At 33.3% G+C, this 24398-nt stretch overlaps 1 protein-coding gene across 1 annotated transcript in view; it reads left to right on the top strand.

Annotated features, from left to right (window-relative positions):
* The window catches only part of LRRIQ1 (leucine rich repeats and IQ motif containing 1), a 104152-nt gene extending 86207 nt beyond the window's left edge, over positions 1-17945 (top strand). Inside the window, exons 24-26 of the mRNA XM_018080893.2 lie at positions 232-292; positions 5000-5120; positions 17468-17945. Of these exons, the coding sequence (XP_017936382.1) occupies positions 232-292; positions 5000-5120; positions 17468-17607 (322 nt within the window). The 3' untranslated portion in view covers positions 17608-17945. The remainder of the gene's footprint in view (positions 1-231; positions 293-4999; positions 5121-17467) is intronic.
* The last annotated feature ends 6453 nt before the right edge of the window (positions 17946-24398 follow it).

Here is a 24398-nt window from a genome sequence, read left to right as displayed (position 1 = left end):
TTCTGTCTTTTGAATAGACAATTGCAAATTATTTATTTTAATCTTAAGTACAAAAAAATTAATATTAATCTGCTACTTTATCAGTTAATATTACTTTCTATTATGAATTTTAATAATGGGATTATTTTTAAAAATAAGCAGGATTGTTGCTAGGAAAAGATTCTGCACAGGTATTTCAGAGAACCCAGTACAGTGGGACATATTGAAATTTCTATCCTATGTTTTTCCCAGCTGTCGTTTTTTGCCTGAGTTAGATCCTGCGATATGTGACAGTAGACAAGTACAGCTTGTGGTAAGAACTTGTTTCTTTGTGAGATTTTTCTGAATTCAGGTATTTCCAATCCACACTTTGTGTAAAAAGAGGAGGATTTTTTGATTAATATAATTATTTACTGTTGTCTCTGTTTGGCAAGCAAGTTACTCATTGATAGAGATCAGAAGAAATATTTTAGCACAAGAACCCATGTTTGTACATAGAGTTCTAGTTTCATGTCTCACACTGAGTTTGTTTTTAAGACATCAAATGCCACTGTGTGTTTTTTAAAGCTTCTACGTCAGCATTTGAAAAAAAAAAAAAAGAAAAAATTAAATATGGTTCAATACCAACTACATTATTTACTAAAAATCTATATTCTTGTCTATTGAACAACTTTAAATATTCTCAAATTCTATATGTCACATAACTAAATCATTTTAATATACCTTCAGTGTCATTTATTGAAATACAGTAAGTTGGAATTGTATATTAATATGGTATCATTATTAAAAACATTGCATAAAATTAGACTATACTCACTCCGTTTTATATATATATATATACACATATATATATATATATACACTTTACATTTTATTGCCAAATTAGCAATATTCTTATTGATATTAGTATGTGGGGTTTAAAAGGTGGGGCAAAACAAGAAACTATACAGAATTAGTGATTTATACACATATACATGATGTAAAATATTGCATAAAAAGTATTTCCCAGTTAGACGATGTGTCATATGCCTCATTTTGTTCTCTGAGCAATCTTGCCCTTTTCTAACCTCTGTCTTCTTTAGCTTCACCACCTGTGCAATTTGCATGTTTTGGAAACAATTCCATAAACTCTTCTAAAATTCATCTTTGAAAAAAATGCTTTTGAGGTTTAGATATTGCTATTACTGTTTTCTTTAAGACAGATTTTGTCAAATATTTTTCTCTGGCATGGGATGTGTCCAGTTTTTAGGTTCTTTTAAAGTTCTTTTAAAGTTCTTTTAAAGTTTAGGGGTTGAAATCATGAACCAAGTGATTGTGGTGGGGTTTGATTGCAGCAGCACCAATAGTTATTTGTTAGGCTGAGTCTAAAACAGTAATTGATCTAATTTGAGCAAATCATAATCTAATAATGTTATCTAAATTACATATCATGTAATTATTGGTAAGCATATGTGCACATAGGTAGATTGTATGTTATTTACAATAAACGGTTCTGTCCACAAAATACTGCTGCAATCCCACAATAGTATTATGTGGTGTGCCCACATAACTGGCAAAGTTATGGAATTGTCACAGCCTGTGCCACATAATTACATAGCTATTCCACATGAATGAAATGCAGAGAAAATTGAAATAGAGGGTTCAAAAAATAGAAAATGGAATAAAATGTATATCTAATGCAGAAAACACTACTATATAGGCAATGAAATAATGATGTGGTTTGTACACACAGATGGCTGGAGAATTTTGGGTTTAAAATTTACATGGGTTCTTTTTTAAAGGTTGAAATGTGAACAACTACTGCTTTTGCACAATAGGTGAGTTAAAAGCTATGAAATCATGATAAAAAGGAAGTTAACACTTAGCTTCAATCATTATCAAACATTTCTGGTAAACCGAAAGAAAGTAAATATAGAAATATACAGTAAATAAGTAATATACAGTAAATAAGAAATATACAGTAAAGTAAAAGAAAAAAGAGAAAAAGAGAGAGAAATAGAAGAGGAAAGCATTCCTGGGCAGTTCCAGTAGTTTATTCATATGTCATATGCTCGATCATGAAGTTTCCTGATGTGTAATAGGATCCTTGGATTTTATGTGTTCCATAAGCCTGCATTCTGAAAGTACTAAATTAATATAGTTTTCTAACTGCTTTTTGTGCACATTCCAATAATTTAAAACTTTATTTTTCAGGGATACAAAATGGTATTTCAATGGTTGCATATTAACAGCAAAGTCTTAGCACTTCTTACTGGGGATTATTCCTATGTAGTAACCTGCAGTAAATCTAAGACTGTATTATCTGAATCTTGGTCATTTTGATGATTTTTCTTACTAATACTACCATAGAAGTGCTTAGGAAGGCATGCTGACTTACAGTTTAAACTTACTACTTTAAATTAGTATGATTTTGTTGAATAACAAGTAGGATGAACTTCCTGATTCTTTTTTTATGAAGTTTAACTTACCTACAGGGTTAACCATTTCACTGTTGATCAGTATCTCCAAATCATATATTCAAGATATAAATCATTAAATTCAAGATATAACTTGAATTTAAAAGCGCTTATCTCTGAAGGTTACAGAATATCTTGATAATTTTACATAGGAATACACAAATATACAGATGCAAAGATGTGTTCAAGGCTAAGATTCCTCTTGACTGAACTTAATTTCCAATTAATTGGAAAAAAGGATTTGTAGTAATAAAACCAAGGGCATAAAGTCTAAAGAGTTGACTATGGTGATCACTACAGATGGAAGTCCAGTACTACACTCTGCAAAAAACTGTATCAATATCTTAAATTTCTTCCAAATTTTGGCTCTAAGCTATAAATATAAAAGGGAAGGTTTTAATTAACTTCAGAGAACTTTCAATCAACTTCTTTACAAACCTGAAATTAAGTTTGCTCCAGTGATTAATACAACCTTAAATATTAATACGACTGTAATTGGGTGAAAACACTTATCTTTATTTGAAATAAAATAACAAATATTTTACATCAGAGAGACAGACAGCCCTGTTAAAAGCTATCATATAATCCTGAATATTGTTGTCTACAAGATGATGAAGCCTCAGTTTATATGATGGTATAGATTGGATACTGTGGAAAGGCTATCTGTTTAGAATACTGTGGTCTCCTGGGTCTTTGGGAATTGGGATATTAGAAAACTTTTGCGGTGTGTTGAAAGGTTAGATGGAAATAAGAATGATCAGTTCCATTGGTTTGAATCTCTCTGAGCATCACAATGATTACATTACTTCTACTAATGAAAGACTAAAAGCTTTCTATTTAAAGATTTTGAATATAGGAAGTTGTCACAACCTTAAAGCAACTGTAAATATTAAGTCCAAAAAAATATAAAGAATTGGCAGGATAAAACATTACTCTTTTCAAAGTTTCTTGACGCTACTCTGGAAGAGAAAATAAAATATTGATGTTTACAGCAATAATAAAGCCTGCTACCTGTGCAAAGCAAAACTTTAAAATCTTGGTCATTAAACAAAAGGCAAGCATTAGAAAAAAAGGGATAAACTTTCTGTGCGAACACAAAGGGTATGCAGTCACTAAGGAAGAGTGTAAAATCTCTGTATCTTTGGAGGTTTTGGTTTGAAAATGCACGGGCTTTTTAATGAATTTTACATTAAACAGTGACTGAGTAAAGACAGGGAAATGAAACAGGTCTCCATTTCATCTGAGTTCTCTGAGTTAGACTGGACTACAAAGCCTGTCTGCGTTGGTGTAGTGCTGCTCTTGGTACAGTGAGCTAGTTTGAACAGGAAGTCTGGAGATTGTCTCCTCCAGAATAGCCTACAACTTCACAGTAACAGCATTTTCCTGAGAAAAAGGGAGCTGCAGGCTTTAACTCTCTGGGAGTTGAGACCCAGTCTCTCGATACCTGATTGAGTAGTCATGCTACTACAATGTTACAAAAAAGTTTGGTGACATTACTACTAGCATAGTCTTTCCTTTTCTGTAGTTTGTTTGTTTTTATATGTAAAAAGGAAGGATCTCTACTCAGTTAGACACCTAGCTTCTGAAAGGCACCTAGATTTTCAACCCAGATAGGAAGGACTTAATCTGCTTTTCTGGACTCCACTTCTGAAGGTCCAGAGACTAGAAAATTCTATCTTTATGTTTATTACTTCCAGCTGACTGACTCTACACTGGAGATTTTGTAGGTTGTTCATCTGCAGTGTCTTATTTTTCTCAACATTGTTATTGGCCCTCAGTATCTAGTGAACAGCAGAGTTAGATGGCTGCATAGTTTTCATTTCCTTCATGAGTAAGTGAAGTTGTTTCTGCAAAACTAACAATCTACAATTTACAGTATGTGGTATCTTCCAGGTCAGAGTTTTTAAACTTTGCCCTACATGTTCCCAAAATACCATTGCTAAAATGAAATATGATTTTCATTTCTATTTTGCCATATTTGTGTGCAAGTAACCTACCTCATGCCAAAACACATGACCACTGGATGTTAGAAGTTTATAATTAATACAATACTCTTAGCTAAAGTATAATTAAAATGCTGTCTGATAGTTATGGCTAATTAGCAAAAACCTAAAAGATTAAATTACTCACTGGGCCCTTGTCTGATTGAAGTGATATGTGTCCTGGATAAAACATAAATATTGCAGGAAATAATCCAATATGACATCTCTGACATTCAGCTATAACTTAAATTATAGACTGGTCAGTAAATGATCTTAAGCTGTTTAAGGTTTCATCAGCCGTCTGCAAGATTGATTTTCTTCAAAATTACTGTACTAAAATGTTTTCTTTTGTTGTTGCATTGACTCAGATCACAAACCACAATTTTAAGATCGGCTCTTATTTACAAAAGTGCTTTGACATAGTGCATTTGTTCAGCCTAGGCAACAAAAAAGGATTGTGGTATCATTTTGAAGAAGGTTGTTTGACAGACCCTGTTTGTTTATTTGGAGTAATGTGAGCTACATTCAAAAAATGTTATATTTTGTTTCATGATTGTGTACATTCTCTCCCACTGCTTCCAGGCAAGCCCTGTAAGCAGAGAAGACATGGATTTAGAACTTGTTTCTATGGCCAGTGGAAGTGCTTTGACTGAGAACAGAGAAAAAAACACGCTGCCACACAGACACTCAACAAGATCTTCAAGTAAGTTGTGGGTTCTTTCAATATCAGTATTAAAGATCACTTTAAAATGCTAGGTAGAACTGAGTGTGCTTGAAATCCTTAATAACACATGCTACTTATCTTTCTGTTTCTTTTTTACCTAAAGCCTTTTCATTCATTTTCTACAGTTCTATTTAAAAACTGCATCTTTAATATCAATAGACCTTCCTCTTGTGATTTTAATGGGAAGTTGCCAGTGACATATTCTAGGTCTTCTGATGTTTGAGCTCTTAAAAGATTTTCTTTTCCCTAAATTGTAATACAGATTTGGTTCTTTTATCTTTACTTGATTTTTTTTTTCAAAAGAGTTTTTAAAAATGCTTGTTTTGTTATCTGAATACTAGAACACATATCCTAAATCAAGGCACAGATTTCTGTCGTGTTGATTACCAGTTATGCTGTAGTATATGATCCCACTGAGCTTACTATAGCTCAGTAGCAGAGGATCCCTTTAAAGCCTTGTATTTTTACCACTCTAATATCATACAACTTAACAAAATAATATATATATATAAAAAATACAAAAATAATACTTGAAAGTCAAAAAATGATAGAATTTTAAGTTTCATGTCTTACTTTGCGTAACATAACTGAAGAAATGTTAATATATTTCTGAAAAGGTCATACTATATTTTGTCATTTGTGTACAATGTCTTTTTCAAATAACTAAAACTCCAACCCCCAAAAATATGCATTATGAAAAATATAAGCTGTGTTAAATAATTTTTGAAAAGTTATCAAAATTCCTAGAACTTTTTAAGGAGTGAATTTTCTTGAAATGTTTTATATCAAAGTAGAAAATGGATTATTTCATAAATTATATGTAATTACTGAATTGGTTTTTTGATTATGTTTTCATGTATGCTGACTTTTCACTTTCAATGAGAAGCAAATTAAAATTCAAGAAAAACATGTAAAAATACTTGATATCTCTATTTTTCTGACATACTTTTTGAAGGTTTTGGAATTAAGATTTATTTACATTATATTAGTTCACCACAGTAACAGTGAATACAATTTGTTTGTGCTTATTCACTCGATTTACATTCCTAAAATTAGATTAGATGAAATTTATCATCACAGTCTAAGTTAATTTTATCCATGGAGAAAGAGTATGATTCTTTCTCTGTGCCTGCCATCTTAGAAAAGAACAAATTGTGTCCTGAGTTTTCTTGCTTCTCTCCATTGGTTAGTGATGAAGCCACACCATTTAAATTAGATGAGATTCCTAACTGCTAAGATCCTGAATTTAGATGAGATAACTCTAAGCTACTGATATCAATGGCAAAATTATTATTATATTCATATATCCAGAATAGAATGCATGCATATCTTGAATAATTGAGTTAAATATTATACTATACTATAATATATATTATAGTATATAATATAACTGCTTTCTAGATTGTAACCTACACTGTAACTCCATCCAGAAAAATAAATAAAAGTAAGCTCTTTTGACAAATACAGGCATGTAGAACTTGCCTATGTTAGGAGTTTGGGAAAGATTTTTTTCTTCAGGAAAGAAAAAAGTGTCATTGTAGTGTACCTTCAATAAGGAGAGACTAGAAAAGGAGCAGGGATAATAGTCAACTGGCAGAGCCATAAGTGTGTGAGAGAGAGGGGGGGCAGAGGCAGGAGGTAGAGGGAGAAAGAGAGTTTACAGTAATATAAATATACTTCCAAAAAATACACATCTACAGCATAACTACATTCACTCTCCTTTCGGTAGTCCAGGGACAATGTTAAAAAAGGCCCTGGTCTTACACCTTTTTACATAAGTTTCTTCATGTGTGTTTATATAAATTTTATCATCATGGATTTGAGAAATTAAACAGTGGTGATACATTCAGTGGTAATGCATATTCTATATAAAACCAAACATAACTATTACCTTTGTGTGTTTCATATGCTGTATATAAACATGTTTGTTACATTAGTTCTGTTTACCAAAGACCGTTGCTTTTCAATGATCAAAAATAAATTATTAGCCCTGTGGGATCCTTAGTGTAAATATATCATAAATTTGCCTTTACTTAGAATGTATTTGTTATAAAATGCTTTCCTGTTGTGTAGTCTCTCTTGGTTTTGCTTTCTGAAATATTAAATGAAGATGTATCCCTTTTGAGTTAACTTGCTTTTGTATTACAGATTATTATAAAGATTCTGTGACTTCAGAGGTGCTGTCACTTGAATAAATTGTTAAATCATTTTCCTTATATATAACTTGTAATTTAGAAATTGTATCAATAAATTGTTGAGATCTTACAGGCTGGAAAGTGGGGTCTAAAAATGCAAGATAAATGATTCTGAAGTATATTTACTTAAAAATAAAAAACCCCAAATCTATGTGATACTGAAATAAAATGCCTTTTATATATACTACAGGGAAATGTAGTGTGAATGGTCATATCTTTGTAAAGACAAAACATGCAACACTTCAAAGTTATTATCCTTTAATTCACAGGGGTTTTTAGAAAGGCTAAGTCAGGATTTTCAGAAATATTTTTGGGAACTTCCCAACTATTATGAACTTTATATATTTTCCAAAGGTGGGTTCTTTGAGTTCGGGGTTAAAAAATTTTAAGTCTTTTATAACCCAAATTTACTATTTTTTCTCAAAAAGTTGGATGAGAAAACTGACTTAATTCTGTTCCTTGACAAAGCAAAATTAATTAAGTAATAAAATAAATGCTTTTAACATTGTATATCTTAGTTTAAGGAAACCATTTTTTTACTTTTAAGTATTTGATTTGGTTCCCTCTTACACATTCAAAGGGAAAACTGACTGTTAATTAAATTGACCCAGTATTAAAAAGTAAAGCTTAAAAAAAAAATTAAATATAACCTAAAGAAAGAGTAGCCATTGTTCAGTTGGGCTATTTAGTTATCTATCTAATTTAGGACCTTGCTTCTGTTGATGGTCAGTTGTTATGATCTAAGAACTTTATATATATATACTACATTATATTCTTTCTGGAAACCATAGTTATTGTTTTATGATCCCAGGTAACTATTTTTTCTATTGCTTGAGCTGATTTTTTTGGGTGGGTGTAGCTGGGGGGTTTTTTTGTCCATTCTTACCTGACCACTGCTAAAATCTTAGTCTCTGGGATACCTAGTCCCAATAAATTGCAAAAGTAGTTGTGTTAGCACGACCTTTTGCTGATTATATTTTCTACCTTTTATTTTCACATAGATTTACCTTACTTTTGTAAAAAAATAACAGGGAAAAAAATTCTTTTTCCCTACTGAATAATATTTCTATGATACACATACATAAGACATGATGGTTAGTGGTTTACGGTCAGTTATGTAAGATTCAAGTATAGGACCTATGATCACTGGTATTTTTATTAACTCCATAAACATTGGTGTGAATTGCTGGTTGTATTTTTTGTTTTAGTTCTTTCCTGAACCCTAGTAGTGTGGTCATCACTAAGTTGCAAGATGGGCATAGAAATATTTTGCAAGAATTAGAAGTTAAGGATTCTTTAATATCTGACTAGACAGGACGAATTTTTTATATACTAATGTCCAATTTGTGAATAGGCTATGACAATCATCAGCTACTGTCTATCATCCTAATCTGTTTCTGACCTTTAGATGAGTCTCCTATATATTTACATTGTCTAACTGTCATCACAATGTTGTGGTTTTCTTTTCTGTGCAAATTTAAAGTTTTTTTCATTTCACTTGCCTTGGGAACTGCAGTCTTTTGACAGGGATTTTGAGAAGCACCAGAATTTGAAAGTGGACTGCAGTGGGAGCTGTGCCTTTAACCGTTATTTAAATACTGTCCAGAATTCTTAATTCTTTTCTTCCCTGAATTATAGCTTTTCAGAGAGCCTCTGATATCAGTAAAACACTACTTTCCAGGAAAAAAATTAAATAAATTAGGACCTGAACCTTGTCATTCCTTCATCACTCTTAGTTCAAAAAGTGGACCCACTAAAAAAAAAAAAATCATTTCTATTTCTCATATAAATTCAAACTTTACTATTTTGTTAGTCAGTGAAATAAAGCTGAATTCTGCATTTCTTACAGTGGGAAGTCTTCCAACTCAGAGGAAAAAAAACCCGATAACCTTTACTGCAATTTCTTTTTACATCTTTTCAATTCTTTTTGCTCTTAACAGAACCCCACATTGATTTTATTCATTTTACCTCCCTTTCTTTGATAATGAGAGTCCTTGGAAAGTCTTCAGCTTTGTTTTAAGCAGTGTATGGTAAAGCTTCACTTTAAAAAATTCTTACTTTCCTGTTCCTTTCTTCTTAGCATCGCTATTGTCTATATATTCTGGTTCAAAGACTGCTGTCTTTCATTTGGGATTTGTAAACTCTCTGTGTGTAGTAAACATCTCATTTTTAAGCTCTACATGTCATTACTTATATTTTATCCAGGGGTCTCTTGTGCATATTTCTTTCCTTCTTGCTTTTTCTTTTTTCTTTTTTTTTTAATGGAGGTACATACATATTTTTCTATGTATTAGATAACTATCAAACAACATATACCTAATCTTTTTGAACAGACTACATGATGCTGCTTAATTCACTTTGAGGTTGCATATTAAAAAATTACCTAAATGCAGATTTTAAAAGCCATTTAGAACTTGCTTTCATTGAATTTAACAGGCTAGGGAGAAAAATGATATGTGATCTCATGTAATTTCATCATCTGTGTTTTCAATTATGAAAATAATTCAAGAACAGATACACAAAGGCATTTGCTAAGTTTTAAATGCTTAACTTTATAGCCTGATAGTCTTCTGCTAAGGCTTGGGGGTTCTTCAGTGTGGGTGTGGTTTTGTTTGTTTTTTTTAAAGAGAAACCAGGTTAAAAAAAAAGATAAAAATCCATTCTGAGACACTGGCTTGTAGTTCACTTAGATACCCACTTAGAACCGTGTAACCATTAGACCAACGACAAGGATTTCTGTCATTTTGTATGAGTAAATAATTACAATTTTAGGTTTCCTTTGCTGTGGGATATTTGTCAAGTAGATTCAAAAATATTTCTCAAGTCAGTGCACTGAAAGGTCCAGTAATGGATGCTGGGCTACTTCAGGTTGTTGCGCCGGATTGTAAAGATGTGTCTATAAGATCTTCTTGCCCAAGTCAGTCTTTCTTTCCTTTTTTTTTTCCTTCTACTTTTTCTCTTTTTAATTGCTGTCTTTCCCACACCTGTGTTCTGTAATCCTTTCTTTTATTATGAATGGTTCTTATTTCTGCTTCTCCAAATTCTTATTTCAGCATAAGCTTCCTCTCCCATCCACTCTTAGGCTTTTTTCACACATATGCCATGAAGTCTTGTGTTTATTTCCAAGCATACTGGTCTGATTACCTTTTTCCTCTCATGCTCTGTTCCTTTTGTATCCAGATTATTCCTGACAGTATTCCTCAGATTCACCATCTCCTAGTTTAGATCTCCTCCAAATTTGGCCTGGTTTAATGTACTGTTTAGGCAGATTTTGAGTCCAGACTCTTAATGTACTTACTCTTTGTGTTCTTCCTTATCATCACCTGTATTTTCACTATTTTTAATTATGTAAGTTCTGAGACTTAGGGACCATCTAGTTCCCCATAATTCATCATTGTTCTTACTCTGTTCCCCTTTGCCAATTCACAACTTTCTTCTTCCCTATATTTTTCTCTCTGCTCTGTGTCAGTCTATCTGTCAAGTCATTTTAGTCTCTTGTGCCAACTGTGCCAGGGTATTGTTTGCCAAGTTAGCTTTAGTTTCTTCTACCTTGATTCCAAGTCAATCTCATCTCTCTTCTGAATTTTAGTTCCAGCCCTCTGCCTCTTCTCTCAGTCTCCTTCCTATAGGAGCTTTGATTTTGATTTTCTCCATGGTTCCTGTAGCTATGCTCCATCTGCCACAGACAGCATGGAACAAGCAGACTTTTAAGTTCCCTGACTTGGCATGATCTTCAACCTTTTCTTTAGGCAGTCTTGCTTAGCTCTGTATAGTGTCATGGTAAAGCATGTTTCCATACTGACTGATATTTTAGTGAATATAGCCCAAAAAATCAAGAACTCCTTTTCTGATCATGGAAAACCTTCAATTTGTATATAGTTGATCCAGACTTGGACATATCCTAAAAGGAAGGCTCTGTTACTTGGCAGATTTCAAGTCCTGCAGGAGCAACATAAATATTTTGTGTATTTTCTTAGAAGTGACCAATGGTTCAGAAACTTCAGCCAAAGGCATATACTCAGTATGTAAAATTTCATCCTAAAGGGTCAAAATTGGGGAAATAGATAAGGAACTGAAACACAAAATAAACTCTGAGCTTTAATAACCAGCGGTGCTGAAAGTCCTGTTTGTAGTTAAAAAAAACGTTGTATTTTACAGGAATGAATTTAGAGCACTATGGTTATTATGTTTACCTTAAGTGTGTGGAATGGAAATTAATAAATGTTTATAAATTAATCTTGTAAATGCTTATCTCTCTGAACTCCTTCATGTGACTCAGTCACATTTTAGAGTTCAGATTATTCAAGTATGTAATTGTCAGCAGGATCTAGTTAGAACAGCATCAATGTTTGATAAACAAAGAAATTTAAGTTCATGGTTTCTACCAGATTTTAAAACTAGTCTCTAGTCCTACCGATGTGAAGTCAAGAAGGTTTATAGACAAAATTCCTGATTTACTTACAAAAAAAAAAATTAATTATGAGTATATTCTATCTTCAAATCTCCATACAGCAAGAAGATGTATCTTTACATATCATGTGGGATTTCATATAAGTTCCTCCTGAGGCTTTTCAATGCTATTTAAATATAATTTTGAATTAAAAAAAATATAAAATTGCAACATAATAAATTTTTTATGTAAACAGTGCAACTAAAAAACAAATTTGATCCAACTTCAGTATAGGTATAAGTAACATTATTAAAAAGTAACTTTTCTGATATTGTAGCATTTACCTTTTTCACAGACCTGCTGAACCTACCTTCTTTTCAGAGCTTAAATTGATGTAAATGCTTTGCTGCTGAGGATTCGTTCTGGTCACTTTCATTAAAATGTTGAAGTTTTTTCTCCATGCCTTCTTATGCTGTATTTGCTTTTAAGTAATACAATATGGTAAAGACTTTGAAATAAATTATATCTCCAGACACACAATGTTAGGTGGATCGATAAATACCCTATGACGTCTACTATGCATCATAAAATTTCTATCATAACCTGTTTAACAAAGCTTTTCTTCTTGGACACCAAGAATTTGATTCAAAGCATTTTACATATTGCATTACTTATCTAAACAGAGGATATGTAAGCCTTAACATTTGTTAAAAGACCCAGGCTTTAACAAAAAAAAGACCAGAACAAATCAATAGCAGAAAACAGATTAAACAACCAAAAAGTGACTGCTTAGAAATAGAAGCATGTGAAGTTACCCCAAGACAAGCTTTCAGCACATAGTCAAAAGAAATGGTTATTTGATATATACAGGCACCTGAAAGTCTTTCAGACCATTCTGGAGCTTCATACAGTAAATTGCTACAAGTAAGAGAATGTACAGCCTGCTACAGCCTGTCTTCCAAAGACTGCTTTGGGACACGAGAAATCAAATTGCTTTTTTGGCTAAGATTTGTTCCCACATCAGTTGGTATTAGAATGACCATGTATTGTGTTAAATTATACTTAATACACTTGCCAAGTTCTATTTAATTCTAGTACAAGTAATGGTAATAATAATAATAGTTATTGTTGTTGTCAAAAATATAAGTATGTATATAGTAAACCCAATATAACTGTTCAAATTTATGTTTAGTAAAGATACTTAGCTTATATGCAATTAATATATTTAATTTATATTCAGTAAAGATAATATCATGAAGCAATGTGAATCTTTCTGTTGTTGCCCACTACAAATACATTTAAGGAACATAACATGAAAGAAAAGTATTATGATTATGGTTGCAGTTATTCATAAATCACAAATACACGTGTGCATACCTATGTGTGTATATATGCATGTTAATTAAATATATGCCTTACAGATATCCTTATATTTATAGCAAAATATGATGGTAAATATCACCTTTTATTTTATCAGTCAAATAATCTAATAATAGTAATTGTTTTTGGTAATATATGCTAATATGTTAACCATTCATTTGCAGGACACAGTATAGTTAAGAGGAAAATGGAGGTATTGCAAATCCAAACTCTCTGTAACAACTGTTCATACCATTATTAATGCTGTAAGAGAAATATATGAAGTTCCTCAAAAAACCCCAAAACAACAAATATAAGTGAAACAAATATAATAAGGATTCAACTGCCTATTACTTTTGATATGTTTGGGGGATTTCAGTTTGGTTTTTGGTTTGGGTTTTTTTTAGAAAAACAAGACTGTATTTTTAAGGAACATTTCTAGGTTCAGTCTATTAATTCAAAGTGGCATTTTTGTCCCTTACCAGGCTCTCATCTTCTGTCATCTCCTCAATCTTGACAAAATTCTAACCATTTGGTAATGAAACTGTCTTTATTGAATATTTCTGAAACAATTGTCTGTTTGAAAACTGTAGAATCAGAAAACCTGTTGTAAACACAGGTATTGACAACAATTCCAGAGGTTTTTTTTAATTGATGTGCAATTATTTTTACTTCTTGCAAGATTCTACCTAGATGCTTACTTTACGCTTAAGTACAAAAATGTTCATACCTAGATTTTACCTGGAATAGCAAAAGACATGAAGTGAAAGTAAGCATAATAATTTGTGGCCACATGTATGATCAAATATATAGGTAAATCCTATATATTTGCAATGCATTCCATTCATTATTGGATTATCATTATTGAATTAGATATTAGGAAAAAGTTTTTCACTGAAGGGGTGGTCAAGCATTAGAACAGGCTGAACAGGGAAGTGGCAGAATCACTGTTTCTGGAAATGTTCAAAAAACATGTAGATGTGGTACTCAGAGACATGGTTTAGTGGTGGACTTGGCAGTGCTGGGTTAGTGGTTGGACTTGATGATCTTAGAGGTCCTTTACAACCTTTATTATTCTATGATTCTATTCCTATGTTTTCATTTTTCTTTCTGTTTGGTCTTGCATTAACTAGGAGAAAGAACTGCATATTTGACTAATACCTTCATTGTAAATGAGGTTTCCTTGCTTCATGACACAATTTTTCAGTCATAAATAACATTTAAGACAGAAGCAGTCTGTGAGTATAGTGTCTAAGAAATAGTTATGATAGGAATAGGAGTAAGAAAACTGCACTATGCTGGTATGAGTCGTATCTGTGCTTGAGAATTCTTCTTCAGGGAATAAACTGTTGGATTTCCATGCCAGCTCTGTCTTTCATCACTCCAGTTAGACCAATAACTGGAACAGCAGCATTGACAATAATACCCATCTCTTAGTACTGTTTAGTAGATATCAAAAGTGCTTTATCAGAAGTGCAAGCATAATTAGGTTAGTTTCAAGGATGGACAGAGAGACATACAAAGGGAACGATTTACAGTGATTTATAACAAACCTGTCTTGTAGATACTTCATTTTGAATTAGTTGATCACTCTCTACAATGGTTTTATTTTCTTTGGCTGAAAGTACTGAGATCTGTCTGAAGGATGGAAAGAAAGAGTAGTCTATGCTTTAAATCGGTTTGTCTAGGTCACAAGTGTTAATAAAGTTTAAAGCAGACCCTACGAAATCTAATGAGACTAGATAAAGAAAAAGAGACCCATGACTGTCAGACTTTGGGAGAACCTCTGATTTGTTAAACCCACGTTCAAAGGAATAGAGAGTCAACACCTTTAGAGTATCTGGGATTTTTGTGAAAATAGCTTCAGGCTGATGAAGTTATCCTGCCCTATTACTGAGGGTCTGCAAATCTTGAGCAATGATTCTCGCCAACATATAAAATTGTTTTGTCAGACAGCTTATATGCTGATTATAATTGCATATATGCAAGATTAATAATTTATTACATTTCTTGCACAAAATATTTGACTGCTCTACCCTGTAAACAATGTGTAAAGCAGTTACAATCAAAAATAAAAAAATAGCTTTGTGAACTTTTGACTCTGAGATTTAGGCAAGCAGAATTCATGCTATGATAGATGTGGCTGTTATTCTGCCAAAATAAAAGTATATATTAGTAATTTATGAAGACTTTTCGCAAGTTTCTTGCGGTAAATTACAGCAGGTCTTTGAAACAATAATATACATTTCATACTAATGTAAGAACAATATATCCCTTCCAATTGCATGTACTTATGAGTTGAAAGCCAGAAAACTTGAATATAGATTTCTGAAATGCATCCTAAAAATGATATTTAGCAGTACATAGAGGTTCATAAACAAGTGAGGTTGTTAATACAGAAATAATCCAGATCAGGCAATTAGGATGAGTTTGATTGACTGTCTTACTACATTGACTCTTTTACTTCTAGACTAGTTTTCGAATTCATTATTGATAGGCTTCTTTTAGCATTGTATTTATTCTGCTTTAAAAATAATGTAATAAAAAACATTTTTTGTCAAAATATAGAAAGAAAAAGCTGGTATGTCTAGTTTACCTTTATTATTGATACAATCTTGAAGATAAGTGCATAGGAAAAGTAGTCACAAGCATAAGTTAGCCCCAAACTTCTTTTCCACTTTAAACATGCAATATCAATTTCCTTTCTTTTTATTATTATTTTAACAAAGAACATATTCCAATCTTAATTCTTTTTTTTGTTTAACAATGTTTTCAATTTCAGAAAATATTTCTTTAAATTAAAGAAAGCATGCAATTTTAAAAATATTATTACCATGTTAGATTTATTTTAAAGTTTCACTAATTAGGCACTTTATTTACTAATTTGAGGGTTTCAGCCTTCAGTGAATATGTTATGGTTCCCAAGCAAAATAATTAATGAAAAGTTTACTGCTTGATTAAATAATATTTTTTTTTGCTCTTTAACAAAAGAGCACTGCACTGGAGAGATCTACTACCATTTGAGGTGTTAAATAATCCAAAGGCAGAGAATCTGGGAATTCTGTAGAGGCAAGACATCAGTACTTTTGACCTTTAGGAGGTACACCTCGAGTAAATTATATATTTTAAGAAAAAAACAATTGACTACATTTGTAGAGCCATAAGAAAATGAATGGAGATAATGTTAATAATACTTGAAAGCTCTTGATTGCCAAAAGAGAGAACTGTTTAGTAAGATACATTTGCCATAATTTAAGAGTTCACAAGAAAGGGAACTCTAGGCTGGGAAAAGCTCCTGACATTTAGATCTAGCAGGCTACAGAAAATTATCCATGAGAAAACAAAAAAACTCTTACTCTTTGAAATTTATAGCTATGTTGTATGTATTAGTACATAGAATGATATTTAGTCGTATTTAAACTTTGTTCTAATTTTTTGGGACAATGTATTGTGAGAAATATATTTTGCTATTGAGAAGTACTAAAAAGTTAAACAATCAAAAATACTTACTAAAAATATATAGCTATTAATATTTTCCTTTGGTAAGTGGCAAAAAGATATTAATAAAAATTTTATTTGATGAGTTATCATTAATTATATATATATACATATATATATATAAACAGCTGAACTGCTGTACTGTGAATATCGCATCATTCTCTTGCAAAGTTTGGGTTCTGTTCCACAGATGCCAAAGAAAGATATTTCTGGGCATAAAGTGTTCATTTATGCTAAACAAATATCATATCTTTAGTCAAGCCTACTGGTTATTTTATTTACATAATTGTTTTAAGTATTTTGTAGAAACTATTGTCTAAATTACTCAAGCATCTGTATGCGTGACAGTGAAAGTGATTGTTTCATGTATTTCTGTGTTTTCATGACAGTGAAAGTGATTGTTTCATGTATTTCTGTGTTTTCTTAAACTTGCCGTGACGCCATCCAGCATCTAAGTTTAAGTATACCTGGACTTTGAACAAAAGAAATCTCTCTTTTATTCAGTTTAATATAGTAAAACAATAACTGTTAATTAGATATATCTAATTGAACTAGTTCTCCATCTACTTGAAGTATGAGTTTCTGTGTCAAAAGCATTGAGTATCTCTGTAAGTGTTTAAGTGCAAAATGGACAGACAATTGCGCTTTTAAAAATATAATAATTTTGTGTAGTAATTTTAGTACACAAGGGAGTTTATTTTTTTTTAAGTACTGCATTGTGAAAATATTTGTATTACTTTTAAAAGTGAGCAATACATGATTATGAAATTTGCTGTCAAATTAAACATGACAATTTTATCGTCTTAAAAAAGAATATGATACAGTGAAATTTAGGGAGTTCTGGTTGGTTGGTTTTTAATTTCACATGTCTGTTTACTGTTTAGAAAAGAATATTTCTACTCCAGAAAAATCCTGTTTGGGTCCATCTCGTAAAGAACGGATATCATTTCGAGACCATCCAGTGCAGCTCAGCGGAGGATGGGGAGCAGGCAAAAAAAGGCAAAAGCTTAAGAATATTAGCTGAATATTTGAGATAATTTAACTAGTTGATTAATCAAATATGGAGAGCATATGGAGACCTGTTTCTTTTTAAGCCAGTGAATATCAATTGTTGAATTTTCGTTTATAACCAATAAACCAGTTTCAGTTAACTACATTTGACTTATTTTATTATCCATGGTTACAGTGGTTTGGGTTTTGTGTTTTTGGTTGAAGTATTTTATACCTGTCAGTAAGTTATCATAGTTTGTGTTTTCAATTGCTTATGTGTTCTTGTGGTGTAGAATGCAGAACTGATTAACTCTACAAGGTTTGTTGTACAGTGACTAAGTTTAGGCTTACTTATAAGAACTGGATGAGAAGTCCAAATGTAATAAGGGTTCATGTGATGTATGTCACATATTGAAACACTGAATTCTCATTTTCTCACTAAATAAAATACATGCTTGCAAACTGTATTGTGAGATATAACAGCCATCAATGCTATTCTTAGAGAAGTCTATTTAGAATATTTTACTGAAGCAGCAAAAATTCGCAGCAACCTACAAATGGTGAGAATGCACTTTTTTTAGGAATATGAGAAGTCCTCTAGATTTTTCATCATAAATTATTGTCATAATACGATAAAGCAACCTGTTGTAGTTTTATACTTTCAAATACTTCTAACGGTTTCCTAGAGGATTAAAGAAAAAAAATAATTTAAAAGGTTCCCATTTTGTTCTGGGGTAATGATAAATTAGACCTACATGACACTGTTAATGCAACTTAATTTGTTCATGTAGCCAGGCTCTTCAGACTGATGTGTAAACATTTTGTGGTGCAAGGAGATCTAGAGAAAAAGAAGAGAAATAGTATTTCAACTATTCACGGGTATCTAACTCATTACTTCTAGTGAATGCTTTAGTCATCAATATACAGGACAGATTTCAAAGCCTAACATTATTTTAGTGTTTTCCACTTTAAGGGGAGAAGTTGCTAATTGAATCTAGGGAAGGCTGTCTTTGGTATTTACTTGTCTGTTTTTGTCCAATATTGTGAGCCTCAACTCCCTACAGATAGAGAAAGAGGTGGGGAAGCAATGGGGCTTGAAAATTTAGTAAGAAAAGAACATAAACTCTTATGTTGTGGCAGTTTTTAAAATGTACTTACATTACTTGTGACATTATTTTGTGAGGTGTTTTTTATGCTAACATACACATTTGTATGGTTTAAAAGCAGTTATCTCCAATTTTGTGAATACTCACATTAATTTTCAGATAAAAAGATGGCTGACGTCATGGAAAACCTCCAGTAAATAACCTTGCTTGTTTGAGTCAGTGTCCTGTTTTTATTATCATTTTACATTTGAAAAGTCAGTGCAGCCTACTTGAGAAAAGATGTCTTTGCCTTTCTGGGGAATTATGGTCAGTGAAGATTGCTTGACCTACCTGACTGGAGAAATGCTGCAATTGTCAGCAGGATATAAAATATCACTAGGTGCTTATGCTATCTAGTTGGTTTCCCAATGTATGTAGTTAGTGTTAAACTAGATTTCAGAATCTGCAGTATAAATACTATTAAATGTCACCCCCAAAGACTGGAGCTTTTATGATTTCAATTTTAACATCAGATTTGTAAGTTTTATAGGAAAACAATTGTTATTTCAAAATGTCTGCCGCTACATGTGGCAGTGTGTGTAACCACTGTTACAGGTGTTAACTGGAGATCCAAATACAAAATCAAGCAGTTCAAAATTTGACATTTCTTGCAAATTATCCCCTCTATTCGTCTAGAGTAGCCATAATATACTGCACATCACTAGAGCTGTAAATAAGATACTTCAGATTTTGTGTACCTTTCTATATCATCTATATCATCTATATCATCTATATCTCTATCTAGCTGTATATCTAAAAACTACCTTCTGTATAAAAGTTATCAGACCTGGTGTCTTTTGTTTTCCAAGTGTTTCTGAATAAGAAATACGGTCCAGCCTAGATAAAATGTTTTGGCAGCATTTTTAAAAACATTCTATTTTGCAAAGGTAAAAGGTAGCTTTTTAACATACAATTTACTAAATTACAAATCAGAATGGCAATATTCACTGACAGGCCTTTTTGGATTTATAATATGCTTAGTCTGCTATTCCATGAGTTGATATTGTTATGCATAGGTTAAGTAATATACTGAACACAAATGAAATTATAAAGTATGTCAAAACAAGTTGCTGTTTTTATTACATAACATTGCAGTGTGTAATAGTATGACATCTTATTATTGTATCCAACACATTTTTCTCAGAATTGCAGTGTTGAAAATACAGTGTGTCTGATCAAATACAGAAAAACATGCAAGGTGCAACTTCTGTTCAAGCTAGCAGAGACATTTATTGCATTCAGGAATAAGGCGAAGCAACCATCATGCCTTGCTGTTCATAGTCACATCTTACAATATGTAAGCTCAGAGGTAATGCAAATGATACACATGGTGGATATTTATGGCATGAATTTTTCAAGCCCTACTCTGCAAGCAGTTTCATGATTTTTTTGTGTCTTTTGGGGGTTTTATTTTCCTTCTTTCTTCTACATTTTCTTTTTGTTCTTCTTTTCTTTCATCTACCCCCTGATGCAGCAATTCCCATTTAGGACAAGAACATATTCTTAAAAGTAAATTTCTCCGGCAGTCTGCTCTGATGTTGGAGTGTCTGAGTCACAGTGACAGTCCATCAAAGCCTGCACCACAGGTCCCCAAAACTCTGTTTCTGGATGGTGCTCCAGACTTCTTTGTGGCTTACTAGCTTCATCTCCTCGACCCTTTTTTCTGTTCCCTGTAGATCTTTTAGGAGGGACGTCATATGAATAAGCTCTTTTAAAAAATCTTCCTTGGATGTATGAAGCTTGAGACTCAGAAATGTGGAATTCATTAGAATTCATTAGAATTCATAGAATTCATAGAATTCACTAGAATTCATTAGAAATTAAGAAGAAAGCGACTAAGGTGCATTTATGCATTGAACCGTTGATGGATGTCATTCCTCAAATTGGAAAGCTTTCTGGGAGCTCTCCTGAAGGGACCCCTGATGTGTCTTTTCCCGTGCAATTTACCTGAAGGTATGCACAGTAGTTCTTTAAATCCTCTGTTGTTTGAATGGGGACATTAGGAAAAACACCTGCAGCAACAAAAAGCTCCCCAAAATGCATATTCTCAATGATAACCAAGTGCTAATGGCACTCGGATCACCCACACCTGAATCACAAAACACGGGCATATTTTCCTACTTAAATATTCAGACAGGGTAACCATGCTGACTCAAAAGATTGTTGCTTGTTTAATCAGGTATGTAAATAGCCAATGTATAGCATAGACACTGCTTTGGTGCAGGCTGAGTTGGTGTCACATTTTGACTGAGTAAATCATTATAATTAATTATTAATAATCCTATTATTCAAACATGCATTCGTTAAAGGTGTGTCCACTGTACATTTTTCAAAAACATGCCACAAGTGGAATCCAAATCTAGCCTCTGACACATGGCTGCAAAACTGATGCTTGGTCTTCCATTACAACTGTTAAAAGCACTATGAGGAATATATTGGATTAATATCCTTTTGATTTTAATTTCAAATTATCGTGATAATAACAATGTGTATTTATGAAGGTACAGTCTTTCCTTGATACACACTGAAATAATAAGCAATCTTTATTTTCTTTAGTGAAAAAACCCCACATGAAAAGTAATATTACCACATGACCCCCAAAAGACAGGAATAGAACTAAAAATATATTATGAAAGATTGAGTAGCCTGATATAACATCTGAGTTTCAAGCAGTTTGTTCTTAACTTCCCTAGTTGGGGAAAAAAAACCCAACAACCAACAAAACAAAAAACCCCAGCAAGCTAAGTTGTTTTATGTTTTGTTTATTTCTTTTTACAGTCATAAGTGAAAAATGAACTATTTTTATAGGAGTTTGGAAAAGCATAAGAACCTTGAATATTAGTCTGTCACTGCAGGAGTTTCTAGAGCCTGTGTGAGGAATGTATAACTATACATTCATATATACTTTCATATATTCTTTCATATAAATGGGATGTCAACTGATCATGGATGTAGCTGTGGATAAGTAGGAATGGGACAGTTCTTGCTTCTCACACAAAGTCTTACAAATATGCCTAGAGTAGGGAAGGAGATTGGTATGGCCTGCAAGTAACAAGTAGACTAAAGTAGCTGTTGCATCTTGTGGAGAACTGCTTTCCTGGTTTCCAAGGTCAATGATGGACAGAAAAATGCCCTTGGCTACATCCGGAAGGCACTCTTTTGAGCCCCAAGTTGTGCTGAGGGTTTGTTAGCAGTAAAATCCTCATTAGAGTTCATGAAGTTTCATGATGTCAAATAATCAGGGACTGGGTTTTCAAAAGATTTTTAGTAGAAATACTGTGTAACAGCCCCAGACTGACCATCCTTTCAAGGACTGGAAGTTGAAGTGAATGACATTGTGAACTACGCTGTTATTTACAGAGTATTTTGACAATTGGATTGTTCTTTATGAGCACAGACGGACTGCCTCAATTTTTTTGGTGAGAGATGCTGACACGACTAGTTAGCACATATGATCTCTATCCACCAAGGTCTAGCATTTGTTCCTCTCATGGTCTTCATTCAAATGCTAGATAGGTTTATTTGGAGTTAGTAACCTTTTCTTAGTTGATTGATTGCTATTTATATAATGCTTTTTTTCTTGTTACATAAAGCATTACATAAGCCAAATACACAGGTAGATGTAAAATTACTTCTGACTGAAATGCAATTGATAGCTTTTTAACAATAGAGCAGGTAAGAGCGTTTTATGTTATGCCAGTTCCACTAAGTTAAGAAGTGATTAAAAACATGTTTACTAATAGCTAAAGGTCGGGTTTTATTTATTCCCATCTTATTCATTTGTTAATTTTTTTTTTATTATTTTTTTTTATTTATTTTTTTTTTTTAGCGAGGCACTACTTCAATCCTGAAGGCAAATAAGCACCACCAAGTAGCTGAGCCACAGCCAACGTGGTGTACAAATATCCTGAGACAGAAGACAGCTTTTTAGGAGAGATCACTATAACTGTTTAGTTAAATGCTAATAATGGATGGGTGCCTCTGTTTCAAGACAGCTTAATTTTCTGTGCTTGTGAGCCATGCTATGAAAAAAAGGAGCATACAAAAATAAAACGGGCTCTATGTTCCTGCAGCATTCCTGTCATGAGATGAGAGCTGCCCCGTCCAAATGGCATGTTTTCTGCTACCGTCACCGCGTAGGGGTGGTTCGAGAGGTTATTCATTGCAAGAACACAAGTTAAGCCGTGACCTTGACTCTCATTTCCCTAATACGTTGTCATTTGTGCGATTGAATACATTTTCCTTTAAACGACGATGTCCTTATTGTGAGAAAAGAAGGCGCGCTGCGGGATTAAAAAAGCAAAACTAGGCGAGAAGATAATACATCATCCACGCAGTCTCTAGAAGTGGTAATTTCTGGTGGTTTTTTCTCTTCCCTCACAGTTTACTCTTAATTTACAGGTTCTCTGCTGCGGCGCGCCAAGCGGCTGCGGCCGGTGCCAGCCCGGAGCGGCACCGAGGGGCTGTGCCCGGGAGACCGGCAGAGAAACTGGCTTCCATTTCACGAGCGACAGCTTCATTCTGCAGTGCGGGTTCAGCCCCACTGAGTTCTGTGCGACTTTTGACTGAAAATAAAATAAATTACCGAAATAAAAAGAAAAGAAAGAAAAGCATCAAACAAAACAAACCCCCAAAACAAGAGCAAAGAGCTGCATTTTATGCAGCCCCTTCATGTTTATGCCTTTTTCATTGACTTTTAATTGCAGGTAATGACTCGAGAAGTTGTTGCCTTTATGTAATGTACAGCCTGGCCGTGTGCCGAGTTAAGTTCAGAGCCTCGGCCAGGGCGATGCGGGAAGGATTTATCCCTGCTCTGGGGGGATGCACTGGTTGTGGGGATAAGTGGTCCAAGGGGTGACTTGCTTTCACCTGGCCCGCGCCTCTTGCCCTGCGAGCAGGAGGCGAGATAGGGATTCATGCTTATCCAGTTTCGCGTTACCTGATTACTTGATAACATGAAACATTTTATACTTTGCCGCAGCACAAATGCAAACACAAATAAGAGATTTGCCTGCTGGGTCATGTCACCTCCTGACTTCCCTGATCACTGCCTGATACCCTCTAAAAAGAGCCAGCTTCCAAACGGGCTAGGGAGAATGTCTCCCGCGGTGGCATATGCCAGGTACGGGTTTTGTCGGGAAAAGTGAAATATTTGGAGGCAATTTGTAATATAGTGGATTAATTTTGATTGCCCAGGGTAGAAACAAAAAGAAGACTGTCTCTAACCATAGGCTGGGGGCTGACTTTATTTGCCAAAATCAATATTTGTGTGGAAAGCTTAAAATATGTTGTTTTTCCAAGAGCTGAAGTTTTAAACAGGGGGAGGAGGAGGAGGACGCCCATGAATGAAATATTAGCAGCATATCGGTTAACCACTAAGTTCTTTTTTGTATTCATCGAACCGTTTCTGGTAAGAAGGGCAAGAGTCTAAAGACTCGGGGATAGATGCTCCTTAATGCAGGCTAGCATTTCAAAAGATACAGGCAGCTCTCAGCAAGTGACAAAATAAGGCTGAGACTGTACAGAGGCGGTGCTGAAAGACCGGAATAAAATTGCTCTGTGGCTTTCTACATCTCTGAATTATACATTTTTAATCGGATCTAGCACACATCGCATGGGGGTAAAAAAAAAATGCATAAAAGTAAGGATTCTTTTAAACGAGGTAGACTTGAAAACCGGC

The sequence above is a fragment of the Manacus vitellinus genome, unplaced genomic scaffold (assembly GCF_001715985.3).
Source record: "Manacus vitellinus isolate BGI_N305 unplaced genomic scaffold, ASM171598v3 scaffold_5_pilon, whole genome shotgun sequence".
NCBI lineage: Eukaryota > Metazoa > Chordata > Aves > Passeriformes > Pipridae > Manacus > Manacus vitellinus.
The sequence above is the reverse complement of the archived record's forward strand: the minus strand, read 5'-3'. Positions and strand labels throughout refer to the sequence as shown.